The 19,016-nt window shown below is 40.0% G+C and overlaps 2 protein-coding genes and 1 long non-coding RNA gene across 5 annotated transcripts in view; 1 reads left to right on the forward strand and 2 right to left on the reverse strand.

Annotated features, from left to right (window-relative positions):
* The window catches only part of LOC127370390 (uncharacterized), a 180,326-nt gene that overhangs the window by 103,400 nt on the left and 57,910 nt on the right, over positions 1–19,016 (reverse strand). The window lies entirely within an intron of this gene.
* Positions 1–19,016, forward strand: part of LOC127370329 (ras-specific guanine nucleotide-releasing factor RalGPS1-like) — a 109,097-nt gene that overhangs the window by 33,941 nt on the left and 56,140 nt on the right. The gene's annotated exons all lie outside the window — the stretch shown is intronic.
* Positions 138–18,262, reverse strand: LOC127370337 (angiopoietin-related protein 2-like). The gene is made up of 5 exons (XM_051412322.1): positions 17,828–18,262; positions 10,037–10,966; positions 7,830–8,023; positions 3,981–4,251; positions 138–3,211 (listed from the first exon to the last, which is right to left on the reverse strand). Exons 2-5 carry the CDS (start codon positions 10,929–10,931, stop codon positions 3,012–3,014), a joined length of 1,560 nt encoding a protein of 519 aa, XP_051268282.1. The 5' UTR covers positions 10,932–10,966; positions 17,828–18,262; the 3' UTR covers positions 138–3,011.

Here is a 19,016-nt window from a genome sequence, read left to right on the forward strand (position 1 = left end):
CCTGGTTACTGAAAACAGCCGCCTGTGTCAGCACCCACCTTTCACTCAAAGTGGGCAGACCATAAATTATGCATAACTTTAAGCGTTTAGTGGGTAATTAATCAGGAAAGCTTGTCTGGAAATTCTGGAAACACAAGCAGGGCTGTACATAGTTTATTGAAAGACCGATAACATACAGACTATAAAAATAATCTTACTAAAACAGCATATATATATATATACACAGTACCTGGTACATACTGTATCTTTACACCAATACAGTGACTGATCTTTTCAACAGACCAGGAGACCTTTGGTGGGTAGAGGGAATAACTGAGTTGTACCTTTTGGTTTCTCTTTAAGTGTACTGTAGCTGCTTTTACCTGCAACAAAATTATATTTGTTCAGTGTGAATTCTGTCTACATTTAAAGGCTTGGATCTAATTTGCTATGTCCATATTAGATGTTGGATCTTGTTAGCTGTTTGAAACAAACTACGCACAAAAAGTAAGAAAATTTGTGTTTGGTAGATTTTTCTTTGTAACAATGCTTCTTGGCAATACATCTCATATCATTGGAAAGCCTGTTTATTTCCCTATCAAATGGTGCCACATTTGTAAGGAACATGCATTTGTGGGATAAGCAGCAGAGCTCAGTATGTGGGTTGCATCCATGAAAAATGTGCCAAATATTCTCTGCCAATGCCAAACAGCTTTTCTTTGCTGTTGCTATAGACTCTTAATTTGAGCTTCTGGTACCAATAAACGAGGCTTGTCATCATTGGAGGCAATCTCAATGCAGAGAGATATTGAGATGAAATTCTGCAACTAGTGGCAGTGGCAATCCCATATCTTCACAGTTTGGGGCCAAACTCTATACTCCAAGATGACAACGCTCGCCCCCACAGAGCGGGGTTTATCAGAGACTACCTCCAGAATTTGGGAGTGCCAGCAGTCCTGACCTTAACCCCATTGAACTCTCGTGGGATCAGCTTGGGCGTGCTGTTCGTGCCAGACTGACCAACACAAACACGTTGGCTGACTTGTGACAAATGCTGGTTGAAGAATGGGATGCCATCCCACAGCAGTGTGCGACCAGCATGAGGAGATGGTGCCAGGCTGTTGTGGTTCTTCCACACGCTACTGAGGCTCCTGTTTGTTAAATGAATAAATAGTTAAATTGCCAATATGTCTTGTCTCTTCAGACTTCAATCACCTTGTTAAATTTCTGCCGCCACGGTATCAGAAATGGGGCAGACGCACAATGTAGTCACGGCTGCCTTTTCAATGGTCCTGCCGACATAATGCACCCCCGTTGGCTGCCGCTCACATTGCAATTTAACAACAAGTAGAACTATTCAGAGGTTATTGGGGCTGTCCACTTTAACTCCACATACGGTTGTGTTGATGTAGCTTATTGTTAAAACGTTCGCTTTCTTCCAAGTCGACTATTAAACTAACAGCTCCACCAAAAACGCCACCGCAGTGGGTCCGTTTTAATTGGACAACGTTCAACTTTTCAGTTCTCAGCTCAACATCCTGATATGAAACAGCTGGAAACATTAAAACGGTAAATATATTTGTTTGTGTCGCAGCGAAGTGTCACTTCTGTTTCATACGTAAAACGTTTGCCGGCGTGACGGTAGGGAACAGGCCTGCCACCGCTGCTAAAAAAAAATCCTAGAGGAAACACTGGGTGCAACCCACATACTCAGCTCTGCTGCTCATCCCACAAATGCATGTTCGTAACAAATGTGGCACCATTTTAAATGGAAATAAACAGGCTTTCCAATGCTATAAGATTTTTTGAGCATTGTTATAACATAATAGTCTACCAAACACAATTACCCTACTTTTTCTGCGTAGTTTAGATACCTTTCTGAACAGAACATGGTTAAAGTGAGTGAGTTGTGGCATAAAATAAAATATAAGTACAGAATTTCCAGTACCAAAATGTTGAAATCATTCTTCAGAAGAATTCAAGATCATGTAACAGTGGTCCCATCAACGGGTGATGTGGATGAAGTGCTGGGAGATAAACCTGAACAAGCTGTTTGTGCACCATTAGTAGAAACAAAGACAGTTTTTCTTGCAACTTCATATCTCCCTTATCTCACTATAGATTTATCAGACTTATCAAGCATTATAGAATCTTTACAATCTACATAAGCAATTCAATTCAAGAATTATGCATTGTATTCAGTGATGCATGTAGCTGTATAGTCCTGTCCGGTTTAGATTCAAGAAAAGATGACCTGTTGAACTACTTTTGTTCACAGTCTAAGTAATCAGATTCCTTCAATCCGTTGTTTTATGTGCTATTGTCAAATCCAAAGACTAGATGAAATTAAGAAGCAAAAGACTTAGAAAGTAAATTACCCTGGAAAATTATTTACTGAAACCTTCTAGAAAATTGTATCAAAATAAATAACCAGATTTCTCTCCTGTAGAATTGATCCCAATATATGTTGTACATCCATAATTATATGTTATATATGCACCAATAATAGTCTAAAGTACCAGTTTATTGCTAGCAGTCAGTTTTGATTTCAGGATACCTAAATTCCTTTGTTACTATTTTGCTTTAATATATAATTAATTAATTAATTAATAATTAATTAATTATTCTCTACATAACAAAGAAATCATATGTATTGTATTCTGTATTGTATTGCATTCATTGAAGTTTTTGATGACTACAAAATCAACAGAAGCCCACACAGATAAGATATTTCAGACTCTTAATGTAAGTTTGTGTGTGCTTTTATTGATTTGTGTGCAATGCAGCTTTATGAGCCCAAACAAGATAAGTAAAACCTAAACCTGTAGGATGAATAAAATAAAAAAATTCTGCTTGGATTCTATCGTGAGGCTTTGCATTTGAAGCTACATTATGAATATACAGTAAAGCCACAAACAGAAAAAAGCAAAGACTGAAGTTCAATTGAAGGATGCCTGTTTTTCTGATAGAAAAATGTAATCCCTTTGGTGGAAATGTTCATTTACTAAAATAAGTTTTGAATGACTGAGGTGTTAATGGAAGGTGTTTGCATTGGGTCTTATCATCATGGTCACTTTCTTCAGAGAATAAGCACCTCCTCTGAACTCGGCCCAGTAGACGCCGTCCTGGTAACGGCTGCGGTAATGCCCACCACGGTACCACACGCCGTTCAGGTTGGAATGAGCACAGGCGTTGTACCACCATCCTCCCTTCTGGTAGTGTGCACAGTTACCTGAAGACACAAGGCATGAAATCAGACCAAGAGGTATACCAGCAATCTGGTCTTCTGCTGGTTGTGGGCACTGGGTTAGGACTGATCCTAACAATGGATTGTTACCCTGCTTTTTAAAAAAATCTAATTCGTACTTGATTGGCATTTTTGTATGTGTTTATTTTGTGCTTAACAGTAAAGCTCTCTAACTGGGAAGTCATCATTGGAAACTGTATGGAAAACGACAGGCACTTTCAAAAAATACTCCATATAACGTCGTCAAACTCTTCTTGAAGCCAGTCAGATGAAGAGTGAAAACATATTTTCCAAGAAAAAATCCTTTACTGCCTTTCTTTGCTCTTATATTAATGAAACAATACTCTAGTTCTGTTGAACTGATGCTAGCAGAGTCTATGCTAACCTCTTTAGCTGCCGCCATTGTTATTCAATGAACAGTATTCTTGCTGCGTCACACCTAGCCACACCTATCTAGCTGCCAGTGCTTCCTCAAAGGACGCAGAGTGGCCTGGTAGCGCTGTAATTTGTCCAGCAGATAGCTGGAACCTATCCCAGGACAGAGTGAGAGGCAGGCACACCTTCACATCAGTCAGAGAGCAGTGTCCGTATCAAGTCGTCATTGTGGGTACATAACTAAAACCTGAATAAAGCCAGTTATGATACACTCAACCTCATTCAGTAAGAGGCTTGAATCCGATTCCAAAAGATCTGCAGGTTTTGCAAAGCCCATCAACAGTTATGAGAACCTTCTCTTGCATTGCATTACACTCACCCGTGTATACATCATGGTCTCTGTCCAGTGTGGTAAACTGCTTGCTGTTGTGCCAGGTAAGAGAGTCTCCGGCGTTGCCATGGTATCGGCCCACCCGAAGCCTGTAGAAGTCGGCCTCAGATTCGACACGAAAGCTGGCATACTCTGCGAAGGTCTTGCGTCCGGTCCAGTCTTCCAGGGTCACCAGCAGCTTGTAGTTGCCCTGGTTGGTCAGCCAGTAGATGTTCTCTAGTCCTAACCAGTATTCACCATCAATGTTTCCAAACCCTTGCTGTAAGAGGAGAATACATTGAGTTAGTCAGGAATAATCCACTCCTACTGTTCCCAACACATGATTTAATAAGAAATACCACAGCAATTCGATTATTTTAAAATTTACAATAAGAAGCAGTTTTTTTTTTTCTCCTGTTGGAATCAGTTGTGGTCTTCCAGCAACAAACCACCCATGTTTTCTAAGCATCTTTGAAAGACTGGTATAATGTCCGAGCAAGAGGCCAAGAGCAGTGGCATAATGGCAGGAGGTGTTTAAGATCTTCTCCAGCAGAGCTCATTGTGTGTCTGAATCCCTGGCTTCAATTATATCACACATGGATTCACTCAGGAGCGACTCCTCATCCCTGCCAAATATGAGTGTGTAATTGGCTTAAAGTGCCTTGTTGACTCATTGAGGGTGGGTTGGGGAATGACTGTGTTGGGGGACAACTTGAAAGTACTCCCTTGCGCTTTGGTCTTGAGTTTAAAGTACTGAGAAGATTATGCAGATTGGGATGTCCTCACTTTAGGCCACAGAATTTTAATCTTTGGTAACTGAATATTTCACACATGTGCACCCATATTTACGTAATGTAAGGTTCCACCGGTAGTAACTGGGAAACAGTGCATGATTATGAAGTCCTTGGATCACTGCACTGGCTGCTACGCTCGGAGCATGTTTAGTTCATTTGAATTGATTTTAGCTCTGCTTTTGTGATCTCATAGATTTGATTTTGTTGAGTTTTTCTTTCGATTACTCACATATTACACAATCGGATGGCTTGCCTAAACAGTTTGTTTTGTTAAAGATAGATTTCAGCTGTGGAAGATACATTTAGTTTAATTATTTAATCACAGATATAAGTTTGAGGTCCTTTGTTTTTTTGTTTTTTTTAAGTAACCACCATGCTCCTGTCATATTGTGACTTCTGTATTGTAAAACTACCTTAAATTAATCTTAACCTCAACCCAAAACCTCATGGGAACCGTAGTTGCTCAATGCTTTATCTAAATGACAAGGATTACCACATTTTGATAGCAATGGTTTTGCAGAAGCAGATACCAATTTAGCTTCTAATACAAACACAAAAATACCAATGTCATGTCTCAGCTTTTTGTCTAATAAATCCTATTTATGCAACAAGGTGACAGCGACTAAACCCCTGAAAGGCTGTCTACACAGGACGTCATCAGTCTGACACATCTAACAATCAGATACATTTGAGTCTGCGACCCAAAGTTGTTTTTTTTTTATGCTTCAAGTCAATTTTCTTACAACTAATGCACATACATGTAAGTACGTAGATCTGTTGTTTGGACTGTGAGCTCTTGAAAACTTTCTGTGGCTGAATGCAAGTGTGGCACTGATGGAAGACTGTAGCTGTTACTAATCTGCTACTGACTAGGGTTAGGAATTGAGAACCGGTTCCAAATTGTCCAATCCTTCGGAATTGCATGCCTCGAGCTTATCAATGTCTTTTATCGATGCTGGCACGTTGCGCATTACGACATGCATGACCACATTTCACCATTAAAGATGACAACAGAGCTTGTTATAATGTCTGTAAAATGATCATTTCATTTAAGGGTGGAAACACTTACAATATGTCGGACATCTTTCTACGAAACATGGGCTTAAATTCCATGCCATGTCCGTCATAAAGGGTAAATATGCTTTGTTAAAATAACATTAGCGCCACATAGGCAGATTTTTTTTTCTTTGACTAAAACCTAAATGACAACAAATGCTGTACAAATATTTTCACTTCATGCATTTTAGATGACTTTTTTCTGCTCTGTTTTTACTATGTGTTCAGATTCAGAGATAATAAACAGTTGTGTCAATGCTGAACACCTGTGTAGGGCTAATGTTTTTACCCACACAGAAAATAGATCAGGAATTGATCACAGATTGCAGAATGGCGCTGGTATCAATGAAATCTTCAGTATTTGGCTGGTGTCAACAGGGTGTTGGTCTCATTAGTATTTGAATTCATCTAACAAGCTAAATCTAAAGAATAGTTGAAAACAACTATCACATTAGTTCCAGTCTGTGGTAAATCACCTGCCACTTATACAATAACTGGATGTCTAAACTATATCCTTATGTCAGCATCTGATAAAAATCCATCCCAACATTTTAATTGATAGATCTAAGAAATAGGGCCGTCACCAAGAAGCATATTTGATTGTAAAACAGTATTTTGTCAGCATACAGTATGTACCACAGATGCCTGGTTAGGTTGTATAATCAGGTTGTCAAAGGTAGAACAGTCCTGGACAGACTCCATGGACCTTAACCTCAGTCTTAGACTGTAGACTTGTTTTCCAAGTACATGACCATTAACTTATTTTACTCCATGTCCAGGAAACTATGTCATAACTGATGTAATGTCTGTGTTTCCCCTTCTCGTTGTTCTGCTAGTTCAGAGTTAATTTAGGGGGAATATTAGTCAATAACAAAATCAGGGAGGATATCTTACGTTTAGTGGTGTAAGTATCGAAAATAGTTTCTTTTAGTATGCTTCATTAGTGTTTTTGAGTGTGTGTCCTATCGGAGATCATTTGGAAGTACTACTCAGCCTGTCAAAATAGTTGTATAATATCCTATATGGGCTTTCTAACATGTTTGAAAATTACCCTTAGGATGTTAGATCAAATGAAGACAACCAATTCAATACCAGAAAGCCTGAGGTACGGGAGCCTGGATAGCTCATCTAGTAGCACCCTGTGTACAAAGGCTGAGTCCCTGCTGCAGCAGGGTTTGAATCCGACTCAAATTTTTATTAAACTCTTGGTAAACTAATGACATCAGCTTCAGCTATGCTTTGATTATAGTTATAATGAGCAAATTAGCATGCTAACATGCTAAACCACAATGAACATGGAACACATTGATATATTAGCATTTAGCTCAAAGAACCACTGTTCCTACATACTGTCTCACATACCCCTTTTCTACCAAGGTATTTTGAGGGCTTGATTGGAGCCAGTGCCTGATCGCAAACCAGTTCTTTTGACAGCCAAACTGCCCTGGGAAACTGGTTCCAGCGTAGAACTAGGTTCTAGAATCAAGAACCGCTTACTAAAGGGGCTGGGGGCCAGTTAGCTATATATTTATTAGCTGTTTAGTGAGCTACTGATTTCTCACATAAATCTTATGGATTTAACCTTGAGCTAGCTAGTTGTTGGTCAGCTAACATTACCCAAGCAAGCATAGCTACTAATTTATCACATCAATGTTTCATTTGTAACTTTGTTCGTAAATGTAATGTCTTATGTTCGATGTTAGTGAAATTAATGTAAGGAATTAGTAGCTATGCTTAGTCTGCTAGTGTAACCTTGGTAACAATAGCTAACATCAAAAACAGTGATGTAATGACGTGGCTCTCTAGCCCATGGAAAAGCAAAGCGGTTTTCAGAAGGCTCTCAAATTGAACTTCTTGAAACTCTGAACCAGCACTAGTGCCAGCCCAGAACTAGCACTAGGTTCATGTTGGTGGGGGATAGCAGAGTATGTTTAATTCCTAAAATGTATTATCACATTTCCAAGGCAAGTAGAACCCTATGATCCTAAGCTCAAATCCTCCTCATTACCTTGTACGTCTCCCAGTTCCGGAAGAAGTTGACAGAGCCGTCCTGACGTCTCTGTATGACAGTCCATCCACCGGGGTCGTGTCTCTGGTCACACCAAACCTGCATGAGTTTGTTTCCATTGTCTGGTTTCAGAAGGTACATGCCACTGGTGGTGTATCCACCCTCCAGAGCCTTTAGACAGTCTTTGAAAGGACCTGCAGGAGAGAATGAATGCTGGCTCACAAATCAAAGTATACACAAAGTATACCTTGTACTGATCTACAAAGCCTTTCATGACTGGCATTCATTTCAGCAATATGCTATCATAATTGTTATAATTCTAACAACCTGTGCAAGTAACAGACACTGCAACATCAAATAGAATATTAAAACATATGGACAGATGACTCTGGAAAAGTGAAGTCACTGTTGACCATGTGTTATGCATGCCAAATATGACAAATGCTTTCCAGTCTCTGTGACGCTGGCAGCAGTAAATACTGCTGTGAGCAAAACTGCACTGGATTTCTTGGTAACCGCAGAAGACATAACATGGAAACACAGACAACATATTTAACTTAAAATCTCATCATACCATTATGTACAGAGGTTACTGTCTGAAGGTGTTGTTTTGAAGCCTTACTGTGGTACTGTGTGTTCGTAGGAACACTAGAGGGGGCAAAGTATGTGCATATGAAGAAACCAGAGACTCCTGGGTTAACATCTTTTCTGATACTAAAAATCAGCATTTATATTTCATAGCTGGAAAAGCCTGGACAACTAGCAACTCATACAGTTGGCTTTTTGAATGAGTTTTCTAAAATTTTGTTTGTTTTGCAAGTCCAGTTTTAGTCCTATATTATTGCATATTAGCTTGTTGCATGGATAAGGTTACATGGAAGCAATTGTCCCAAAATCTGTACTGTCTGGATTTGGATTGGACAGTTGTTTATTGTCCCGCAGCCCCTGTCCTCAGAGTGTAGGTGGCAAATGAATGACCACAATAGGACAGCGATTTCTTCTACCGTCTAGCAAAAGAAGGCCTAATCTAGAGTCACAAACAAGTTTTTTTAAATTGAGTTTTACTTAAAATTTTTGATGTTATCAGTTTCAACAATCTGTTTTTCTGTTAAATCAACTTACTTGTTGATTGATTTACAGTGTAGCAGTTTAGTTTTGCCCTTGTATGTGCAAGCATGTTATTTTTTTGACAGCTACATGTTAAATGTAAATGTCTTCTGGTTAATAAGGCACTCAAACTAAAACATCCATCTCAAAAGTTGTTGTTTGATATATATATAATAGTCCATCCTCAGCTAGTTTAGGGCTATACCAAATTAATGTTTTAGTTAGTTAGATAATTCTGACATCTTTTTCCCTGTTTATTAGAAAAATCTCAGATCTCACAGTAACAGTTTATTTAAGCCCAAGGTGACATATTGAGATGTCTTGTACAATCAGCAGTCCAAAAGCCAAACGTATTCAGCTTACTATCACAAAGTAAAGAAAAAGAGCAAATTTAGAAGCTTGAACTTGTGAATGTTTGGTGTTTTTGCTTGAAAAATGACTTGATTATTAAAATGGTTGCTGATCATTTTTCTTTTGATCGACGAATAGACTAATAATTCCAGCTCTTGTATGGATGGTAAGATTTACCGTTTCGCATCAGTACGCCAGCGTTAAAGCTAAAGATGCGATTGCCTTGATTAAAAAAGTGTGCATCGGAGACAATTTGGGGTGTATTTATATATAATTATTATTATTTTTTTATTTTTATTATTATTATTATTATTATTATTATTATTATTTTAAATGTGACCAAAAAATTATATTTTGATTGATACCATCTATACTGTAATGAATTGCATAGGATCATATTCTTTTGCATCATATTGCGTTGAATGAAACTGTGTTGAATTGCACTAAAACCCAATAGGGGAGGACTGTATCATATCCCATTGGTAGTTCCTTTATATGTATCTTGTATTTGATCATTGGCAGTGCATCAAGATATGTATCTCACTGACAACCACAGGCACTATGGAATTACTTTGACAGTTGCAGCTTCAGCAATCTATCAAAAAGGCCCCAGGGATCTGGTCTGTGCATGTTCTCAGTGAGGTCTTTCACCCAGCTTTGGGATGTACTGGACAATATGTGGCTTGTGTCCATTACAATAATAGACCTCAGAGAGAGATATTAAACTGTCAATATGGTCGTCCACTTACCAGAGGGCTCATTTGTGAAGCTGTATGTGGCACTTGGCATTGTGGGCAGTGGAGGTGGCAATGCTTTGGGATTCTGGTCATTCTGTATCTCGTTGGTCATGGGGTTGTTGGTGTGGCGGGTGTAGGTTGGTGGATGGTAGGGTCTGTAGCCTCCAGGAGACAGTGCAGGCCTCTGCAGAGTGGGCTGGGGGATCATAGGAGGTTGTGGACGGACAGGACGGCTCCTCTCCTGCACCACACCGAACGAGTATCCTCCCCGCTTGCAGTGCTCCTCCAGCTGCACCAGGAGAGCGCTCTGGTTGCTCGCGAGGGCTGACAGATGCTGGTACTTATGTTCCAGGTCGCGGTAGCGTCCAGCGAGCCTCCCCATCTCGTTTGTGTGGTTGAGCACGCGGGTCTCCAGCTGCGACACCTCTAGAGCGTTGTCTCGTTTGCGAATAATCTCATGCAGCAGCTGCATGTAGAGCTGTGTCACTCTGGAGTTCATGTTGCGGCTCTCTTTGCGCAGTAGCTTGACTTCATTGACCACACCACCATCCACTTCTACCAACTGCTGGAGCGCTTCGATCTGCCGTCGGTGCTTCTGCAGCTCGCTGTTGAGCAGCTCCAGCTCCTGCTTATTGACACGATTTTCCAGCAGGGCATCGGGCTCCTTGGAGTTCACACAGATGGCCCCGTTGTTTTTCTGCTGGGGGACAATAAAGGTATAGGAACATTTGTCTGTTTGGACAGCACTGTGGTCGACCACAGCACGTTTTTGCCGGTTTGGTGCATAGATAAACTCTCTTTCAAGTATGTCATCACTGTTCCCGATTTCCTGAGTGTCTCCCTGGAGAGAGGACCTTGGTCCAGAGAGCAGCAAGAGCACCAGCAAAACCACCACAGGGAGAAACATAGCACAGTCCTGCTGCACCCGAACCAAGAGGATTTCTGGAACAGAGGGAGAGAAATTCTGTAAATGTCCATTCTCTCACATCATTCACTGAAGTCTTACTGACTGCTACTTGATCCTCATCCCAGATACTGCATTTTGCATATTGCGTTATGAATGTGCTTTCCCACAATCTTCAATTCCTTAAAGTTGCTTAAATTTGTATTCATTTATTTATTTTTGGCCACATGGGGGTAGCAGAACATGCTGAAAATACAAAGTTGACTTGGCAAAACACATCCAGCAGTTATGGAGCAACTTGATGTGGAGTTTGTGTCCCTCTGATTATTGTGAGTCATCTCTTCTTTAGCTCTCGTTTTGATCTTTACCAACTCCTGAGGGAAATATTTCTTTGTCTGCTGTTTGGTGCTGGGCAGGTGGAAGACAGTGGGTTTTTCTCTCTGAACAGTATATACATTAATAACTGCCAAATTCGATTGCTCTGTACTATGTTTTTAACTCATTCAAGATGAGAAATGAACAATAGACACCTACAAATTAAAATGTAATGCTCAAATTGGCCTTTTACTAAACACATGACTTAGGCTCGCTCAAGCTAATTTGTTCCCCGTTTCCAGTCTTGGCTCAACCCTCGTATAATGGCGCACAGTGTTTTGATGTTGATTCTCTTGGTCTTGGGCTAAAATGCTATCATAGCATTGGAATGTTCAATAACACAAAACACAAAGGGGAATCTCCCCTGACAATATCAGTGTTATCTTCGGTTGTTGGAGATGGTAGTTACTACATCATATTGCGTCCTGCCAACTCCTGCTCAGCCAGGCCAGTTCAGACACTGTGAGTGGACTTCATCCATTTTCCCAGAATACAGCAGGGGCTGTAAATGTCTCACTGAGGGGTTTTCAAGTTGAAAGACTGCGAGTCAAATTCATTACTGGACCATAAGTGAGTTCAGCATGCGAGCAGTAATACTTTTATTTACGGTGTTCATATTTCTGGCATTTGTAGTTTTTGCTCTTGGTCCATGATCTGGTCTGGTCTGGTCTGCATTGACGCTGCAATCCATTTCTCTTTTCAAATGCGGGACTTTTCCTGGAACCTGGGAACTTTATAAGGGAACGTATGTTCAGTCTTATCCCCTCATCTACAGGTAGTAGTTTTAACAAACTCTGTGTTTCTGACTGATGAAGCACACATCCAGAAAAAAATAAATCATAACATCTTTGTTAGTTTGTAGAAATATTTTGAGGATAAACATTAGTGGTCGACCAATATGTGTTTTTCAATGGCAGATGTAGAGAGCAGGGCGACCGATCGCCGATATATAATGCCAATATCAAAACAAAGGAAAGTCATGTTTAATTCCATTATTTCATGCACATTTACATTCTAATATACATGGTTAACTGAGCCAGCAACATGTTGTTTTAGAAAATTACACAATCAGCCATAACATTGTGAGCACCTGGGCCACCAAACTGTGATGCATTGTGTGTTCTGACACCTTTCTATCAGAACCAGCATGAACTGTTTCAGCAGTTTGAGCTACAGTTAGAGCTGCAGCTTTAGGGATGCTCTGACCCAGTTGTCTAGCCATCACAATGTGGCCCTTGTCAAAGTCGCTCAAATCCTCACACTGCCCATTTTTCCTGCTTCTAACACATCAACTTTCAGGACAAAATGTTCACTTGCTGCCTGATATATCCCACCCACTGACAGGAGCCATGATAACCAGATAATCAGTGTTATTCACTTCACCTGTCAGTGCTCACAATGTTATGGCTGATCAGTGTAAGATTAAAATTACTTTGTATGCAACAATAATAAGAAAACAGAAAATATTAATGTTAATCGAAGTATTATTCTGGACACCTTTATACTTAATGTACTATTAAAAAACATGTAACACAGAGGCTCATAATACAAGAGCATATACAAAAACATTAGATGATAGGCATTGGTTGTAATATGGACTATATTTTTCTGCTTCATTTAAATTGTATAGTGGCAAATTTATAATAAGGTTTTAAAATTCCAGCAGCAAAGGTATTAAAATTCTCGCTTTTTGGCAGTGTTGGTGCTGAGAGGCAACATGTGATTGTGCATTTTTGGATGCTGTTGGTGATTGAGTGTAGAAAACATGGATTTAAAGGCGTGTCGAATGCTGCTGGTTTGTGCTTCCCCGAGAGATCATTAGACACTGATCTGTCTGGCTTCAAAATAATTCTGTTTTCAGTTTTTGGTTGGCCAGTATTCCCTCTGCCATTTAACACATTCAACTTGTGTAACATTTACATTGTAAAGTTGTGGAAATGGAAACTGGCTGAACGTGACAGGAAGCTCTCACTCCTGAAAGAAATTATTGTAGGAGGTGTAAACGACATCGAAGCTATTCCAAGCCTCTCTGTGTTCGGATGCGTCTCAGAGACTGAGCTTGTTATTTTCATAAGGCCTGTGTTGAGCTGCAGTGTTGTAAATGCATGTAGTTCATGTTTTATAGGCCAGCTGTAGTAGAATCTGAAGATTTTTCTCCCAGCCTGTTTCCATTTCATTTCTAAGCTCTGCCTTCTGCTAACATTAGATAACCTTAAAATGTGACACTATATATGTCACCTTTATCTTTGAACCATCTTCAAAATGTGATTGCCTCTTTAACATAGCACATAGCATATCTAAGTACAGGAAAGGAGGAAGATGACAGAGGTTACAAAAGGGGCGGGACTTAGGAAGTGTCCATTGTCATACCAGTGTGTGTATAGCAAAATGAACTGAATTTGTTATGTGTGCGGTGACAAAACAGGACAGCTGTCTGTGCCCTGTGAGTGCCCTTCCAGTTTTAGTAATGTTTTAGCAGCCAGCAGTCTACCAAGTCTACCATGTCTACCATGCAAAAGTTTTACTCATACATGTGTTTTTCTGCATGTAATACCAGTGTGCCACACAACAAAAAACTTTGGATGCATGTTTTCTTGTTTTCATGAAATGTTTTAAATGCAGTTTGAAGAGTACTGCAGTATTTTATCTGTCACTGTGCTGTAATGAAGATGAATTATTCATTTCCTGCTCTGTGCTGAACATGACATTGATCCAGTCTGGCCCCAGAGCACCTCAACAGGAAGACATCACAGTCCAACAAACAATTACACACAACACAAAATCGTTACAGTGTGCTTATACTCAAAAACACTAAAAGTCAACTTGACAGTGAAGCTGACGTCAGAGTGTGCACACACACACACACACACACACACACACACACAAACTGCAGGTCTCTGTAGAGATGATCGTGAAGCCTGTCTGTAGCTGCAGTGTGTTGGGGCATCTGTTAGGTCTCTGCTCACTGGGAAATACAGCGTGGACCCCATAAAATCAGGGCAGACCTAGATCACCATCTGTCAGGCAAACTTATAAAAGGTGTCAGCAGACACATACCCGACCACACAGAGCACAAACACAGCCCTCTGTGCTGGACGTCAGAATCATTCAGTGGCAACAAAAGTGATGGATGAATTTGTCACACATGCTTTATCCTTCCTCGTCTCCCGCTTCTCTCTTTCTATCTTTGTCACTGTGTCTGTTTCTGGCACTCATTCATTCTCTCTCACATGCGCACGCACACAGCAGGAACAGTTGCTGGTGGCTGCAAGTCGTCTGCACTGCAAACGCACGTCGGCGTCTGGACACAAAGGCATGACAGGCCTGTGGAGCTCTTAAAACCACAGGGGGGAGAGGGAGAAGAGACACCTGGCTCTCCTCAGTCAGCAGGTCTGGTTTGGCTGACTAATGACCAACTTAAAGAACTGAAATATCTCAGATTATAAGAGTACATTTTCAGTCCCTGTGTTTACCTGAAGGTGGAAGGACTGCAGCCGGAGAGCTGTCCTTTCTCTAGTCTCTGGCTAATATCTTCCCACTCTGCTCTTGCTGCTTGATGGTTCAGTAGTTACAGGTTTATTCAGTCTTTAATTTGTGGTGAGTTGCACTTTAGAAGTCATAACATCAGCATGCTCCTGACTGTAACACAGTTTGATTCTTAACACAGTCGCCAAAATAAACTGTCAGCTAACTGGCCTCACTGTGAGAAAGAGCTATATTTATTAATATATTCCATTTCTGACAGTAGATTCTCCTAAATGTTACACACTGGGACATTTTAAGGAGTTATTGACCTATAGTAGCACTATGAAACAGTTTTTTACTTGTTGGTCCACTTTTCGTCTCATGCACATACACGAGGATGCTCACACAGGTTCTGCAATATACAGCGACTCAATACCTGTAGTAGGAAACACAGCAATTGAATAATGCCTTTTTAGGATTTTAATGTGGAAATGATACTTGTTTTGTTTGTTGGCTCAGAGGCAGAGCAGGTCGTCCATTAATCGGACGGTTGTTGGTTCGATCCCTGGCTCCTTCTGCCACATGTCAAAGTACCCTTGAGCAAGATACAGATTGCATCCGTGTGTGAATGTTTATGAATGAGTTAGTCTCTGTTTGATGGGCTGCCATCACTGTGTGAATGTGTGTGAAAGGGCGAATGTGGCATATAGTCTGAAGACTAGAAAGGTGCTATACTGGTCCATTTACCATTTACATACTTCATTGTTCCAAGCGCACTATTTCTTTCTGTGTCTCGATACATGTCTGGAGGGGATCTTTACAAAATGTACGTTTTTTCATCATACACAATCATTATTGCAAATGTGTTAGCAAACACTTGCAGACACAGAGCAACATTAGCATTCATTTGGAGCGTTCTTGTTTAGGTCCACCTGATGAATCCCATGTTCAGTCTCTTTTTGGTCTGATTTTGGTCTCCACCAACTGCTGATAAAATGATCTGTTTCTTTAGCTGCTAAATGCTCCCCTTTGTTCACCAACTAGTCTCTAACTGAGTCTGCTGTTTGACTGGATGATGACTAACAAGTACAGTCATGTTGTGGGGTGTAAACTAAAGCACTGAGCTACAAAATGCTTAAAATGCTCCTTAGAGCTGAGGGTAACTTTGCGATTATTCTTTGTGGGATGGCATTACTATGAGCCACACCTTTCAAATTACCCATGGTTAATATGAAAATACTGATTAGTGCAGCTTTAAAGACCTTGATATATAGTGGATAGAATATTTTACAGTGTAAAAATTAACTTGTCTGTGCTCTCTGTAATGGAGAGACTGTTTCTAAATGACATATTTTTTGTAACATTTCTTGTTACTTATCGGCTGACATACACGCCCATATAAGCATATCTGTGACAAGTTGATGATGTGTTGGTGGGGCTGACCAGCAGTTAAAGCTCCTCAAAGATCAGTCCAATTTGGATTATTCATGCTGTTCATATCCCTCAGTAAAAAAAGGGTGGGACAAGTGGAATTCCTAATTTTTCACAAATACAAATGTCCTCAAATAACCCATTCAGCGAGCAGTGGACATCTCTAGAACATATTCAACTGAGGCCCAGTTGCACCACCATTAGTTTTGTCACACAGTGACAATATGATAAAATAGTGAGCTTCGGTTTACTACACTGTGAAAGTGTCAGCAAAAAAAACCAGACTACTGTTTTGTAATATTAAGTTCAATTTAAATTACAACTAAATAGTTTTTTTTTGCTGATTCAGCTAATCTGTATTTCAGATTACTGAAATTAAATTCAGACTGCAACTTGTTTGACAGAGTTGCTATTTTCAGTCATGCTTTTTACCAGTATTTACCTAATAATTATAGTTTTAGCTGCACTGCAAGTATCACTCAAACCAGGATCAGTGCTAATACATAATAATACATTATATATAATCACATAATCTTTGGCTGAAAGAAAGAGTTAGGGGGAGTGGTTTTAGTGGTGTGCACTGTTAATAAGTCATGTACAAAACAAAATACAGAACAAGCCTCATTGTGTCTGCAAATTAGAAAAAACATGATATGCACACTGGGAAGTATTCTAATGAACTAACAATGTCCCCAAACAACTTAACCTGATGAGTAAAGTGTATGATCAGTCAAACCATGCACTGTGTAACTTCTGACAAGGTTTTGAAAGTAACTAGATGACTTACATTGGCTTGAAATTGACTGATTACATAGAGTTAATTAGAAAAGATGAGTTGATTTATTTGAATTGATCATGAGACTTTACAGTGTAAAACTCTGAATGAGTTTTGAACAGAAGTGGGGCTCCCTGTGGAACCAGCTTAACAACTGGCTGCACAAAAACACTTGCACAAAATGCAAATGTAAGTGGAGTCTTGACCAGTAAAATAGTCACTGATGTGAGGACTCTATGTTTAACCGATTATGCCGCAGTGAGACACTGAAAGCTCATTCAGAACAAAGTCCTGCTATGCAAAAAAATAAAGCTGCACAGTTGAAGTATTTTCGAAATTGTACGAAGGAAAAAAATGAAGAATAAAAAATGTGTAAAGGTGAAATATGTGACAAAACAGCATTATAATTAAGTGCTGCAGGGATGCCCTGGCCTACAAATCTTGTTCTCTAGATATAAAAAAACCCAAATGTCACATGATGATAGTTTTTTTCAGTGAAAATCAAAGTTGTGATGCAAGAATGATCATTCCCACTAACCGTTTTTTTTTAGCAGCTCTACAGCTTTGCTGAACCCCAAAGAATTTTAACTTTAACAAGCGGAAAAGCTGCAGATGCACATAATATTTCAAGCTAGAACAATATTTCTTAAATATCTAATTCAGTGTAATCATATAGCTTAAAGAGTTAGAATACAGAATATACTGTATATCATACTGATATAGTGGATTAAGTGTTTTTTAACATCCTTAAAACTACTTAAAGAGGAGCAAAGGGAAGGGTGAAACAGAGAACACTGACAGTGTTAAGTGTGTTGCAGAAAAAATGGTCAGGTCAGATATTTGCCCCACTCACCACTTGTCTCTGTTTCCTTATATCCCTTGGCTTTCTGGCAAGTTTGACTCCAAGTCCTCACCAGTCAGTCCACATTTCCTCTGTGTTTGTCCGTTATTCTGTCAGTGCATTCATTTCCTTCACCTGCAGCTGTCAGAATCAATCCTCCATAAGGAAAATGTTCCAGCTGCGATGAGGTCTTTAACAGTCCCCAAGAGTCCAATCAAGCAGCGGCAACAAACAGCCAAAGCTTTCCTGTTGTAACTTCATTCATCTGCAGCGAAAGATTTTTCCACCTTTTGTGAAGTGGTGAGTCCTGAACCGAGAGCTCACGCCTGCTCCTCAGATAGATCTGTTTCTCTTCCTCCCAGAGACTCGACCTCCCGCTGTCTTCCTTCCATTACAACTGAGACACTTATTGTTGCTTGAAGTAATTAAGCTGTGAGCCACAGTGACGCCCCTCCCTTTCTCCCTCCCCTTGACAACATGGAGATCATGGAGGCATTAGATGGAGGATCCCAGTCCCCCCACCTAAACCCTTGTCCCCTGCAGTCCCCCCTGCCCCCCCTGCATCTCTCAGTCCTCCTTTTTTTCCACTGCTCTCCTACAGCCAGTCCAGGACTCCCTCTATGGAGAAGACCAGCCACACACACATGTGTTGCAGTAAGGTCACAGGTTTGAGTCAATTCAGGCTGGGGAACCAAAGTCTCCCCCCTTTTTGCTCTGTGCCCCAATGAGCAAGCCTTGGTTAGAACCTCGGTCGTCTTTCTCCGTTCCTCTACTGCTATGTGCTAGGCTAATCTATGTTGAGAAAACACACACATTTTGAAGATGATTAAAAGTGACACACATATATAGTCACTTCTTAAGTTAGCTAGCTAATGTTAGCGGAATGCTAACTAACTAGCTAGCTAATCTACATCAATCGTTAGCTAGCTAGTTAGCTAGCATTTTGCTGTTGGTGCCCGATCCGTACATCCCACCTGATCAGTACTGCATGTGTGCAAGCTAAGGAAACAAGATGGCTGACTTGTTATCTAGCCTAATTCAATTACCAAAACAAAGCTTTACATGCATGATTTTATTTTTTAATTTAAAAATGTCTTTCTACTTCTGAGTATTAGCTGAAGTAGCATTAAGTAACATAATAATAATTAAATCATTAAACCATGGTGCCACTTTTGCTAACATTAGCTAAGTTATCTGAAAA

The sequence above is a fragment of the Dicentrarchus labrax genome, unplaced genomic scaffold, assembly GCF_905237075.1.
Source record: "Dicentrarchus labrax unplaced genomic scaffold, dlabrax2021, whole genome shotgun sequence".
NCBI lineage: Eukaryota > Metazoa > Chordata > Actinopteri > Moronidae > Dicentrarchus > Dicentrarchus labrax.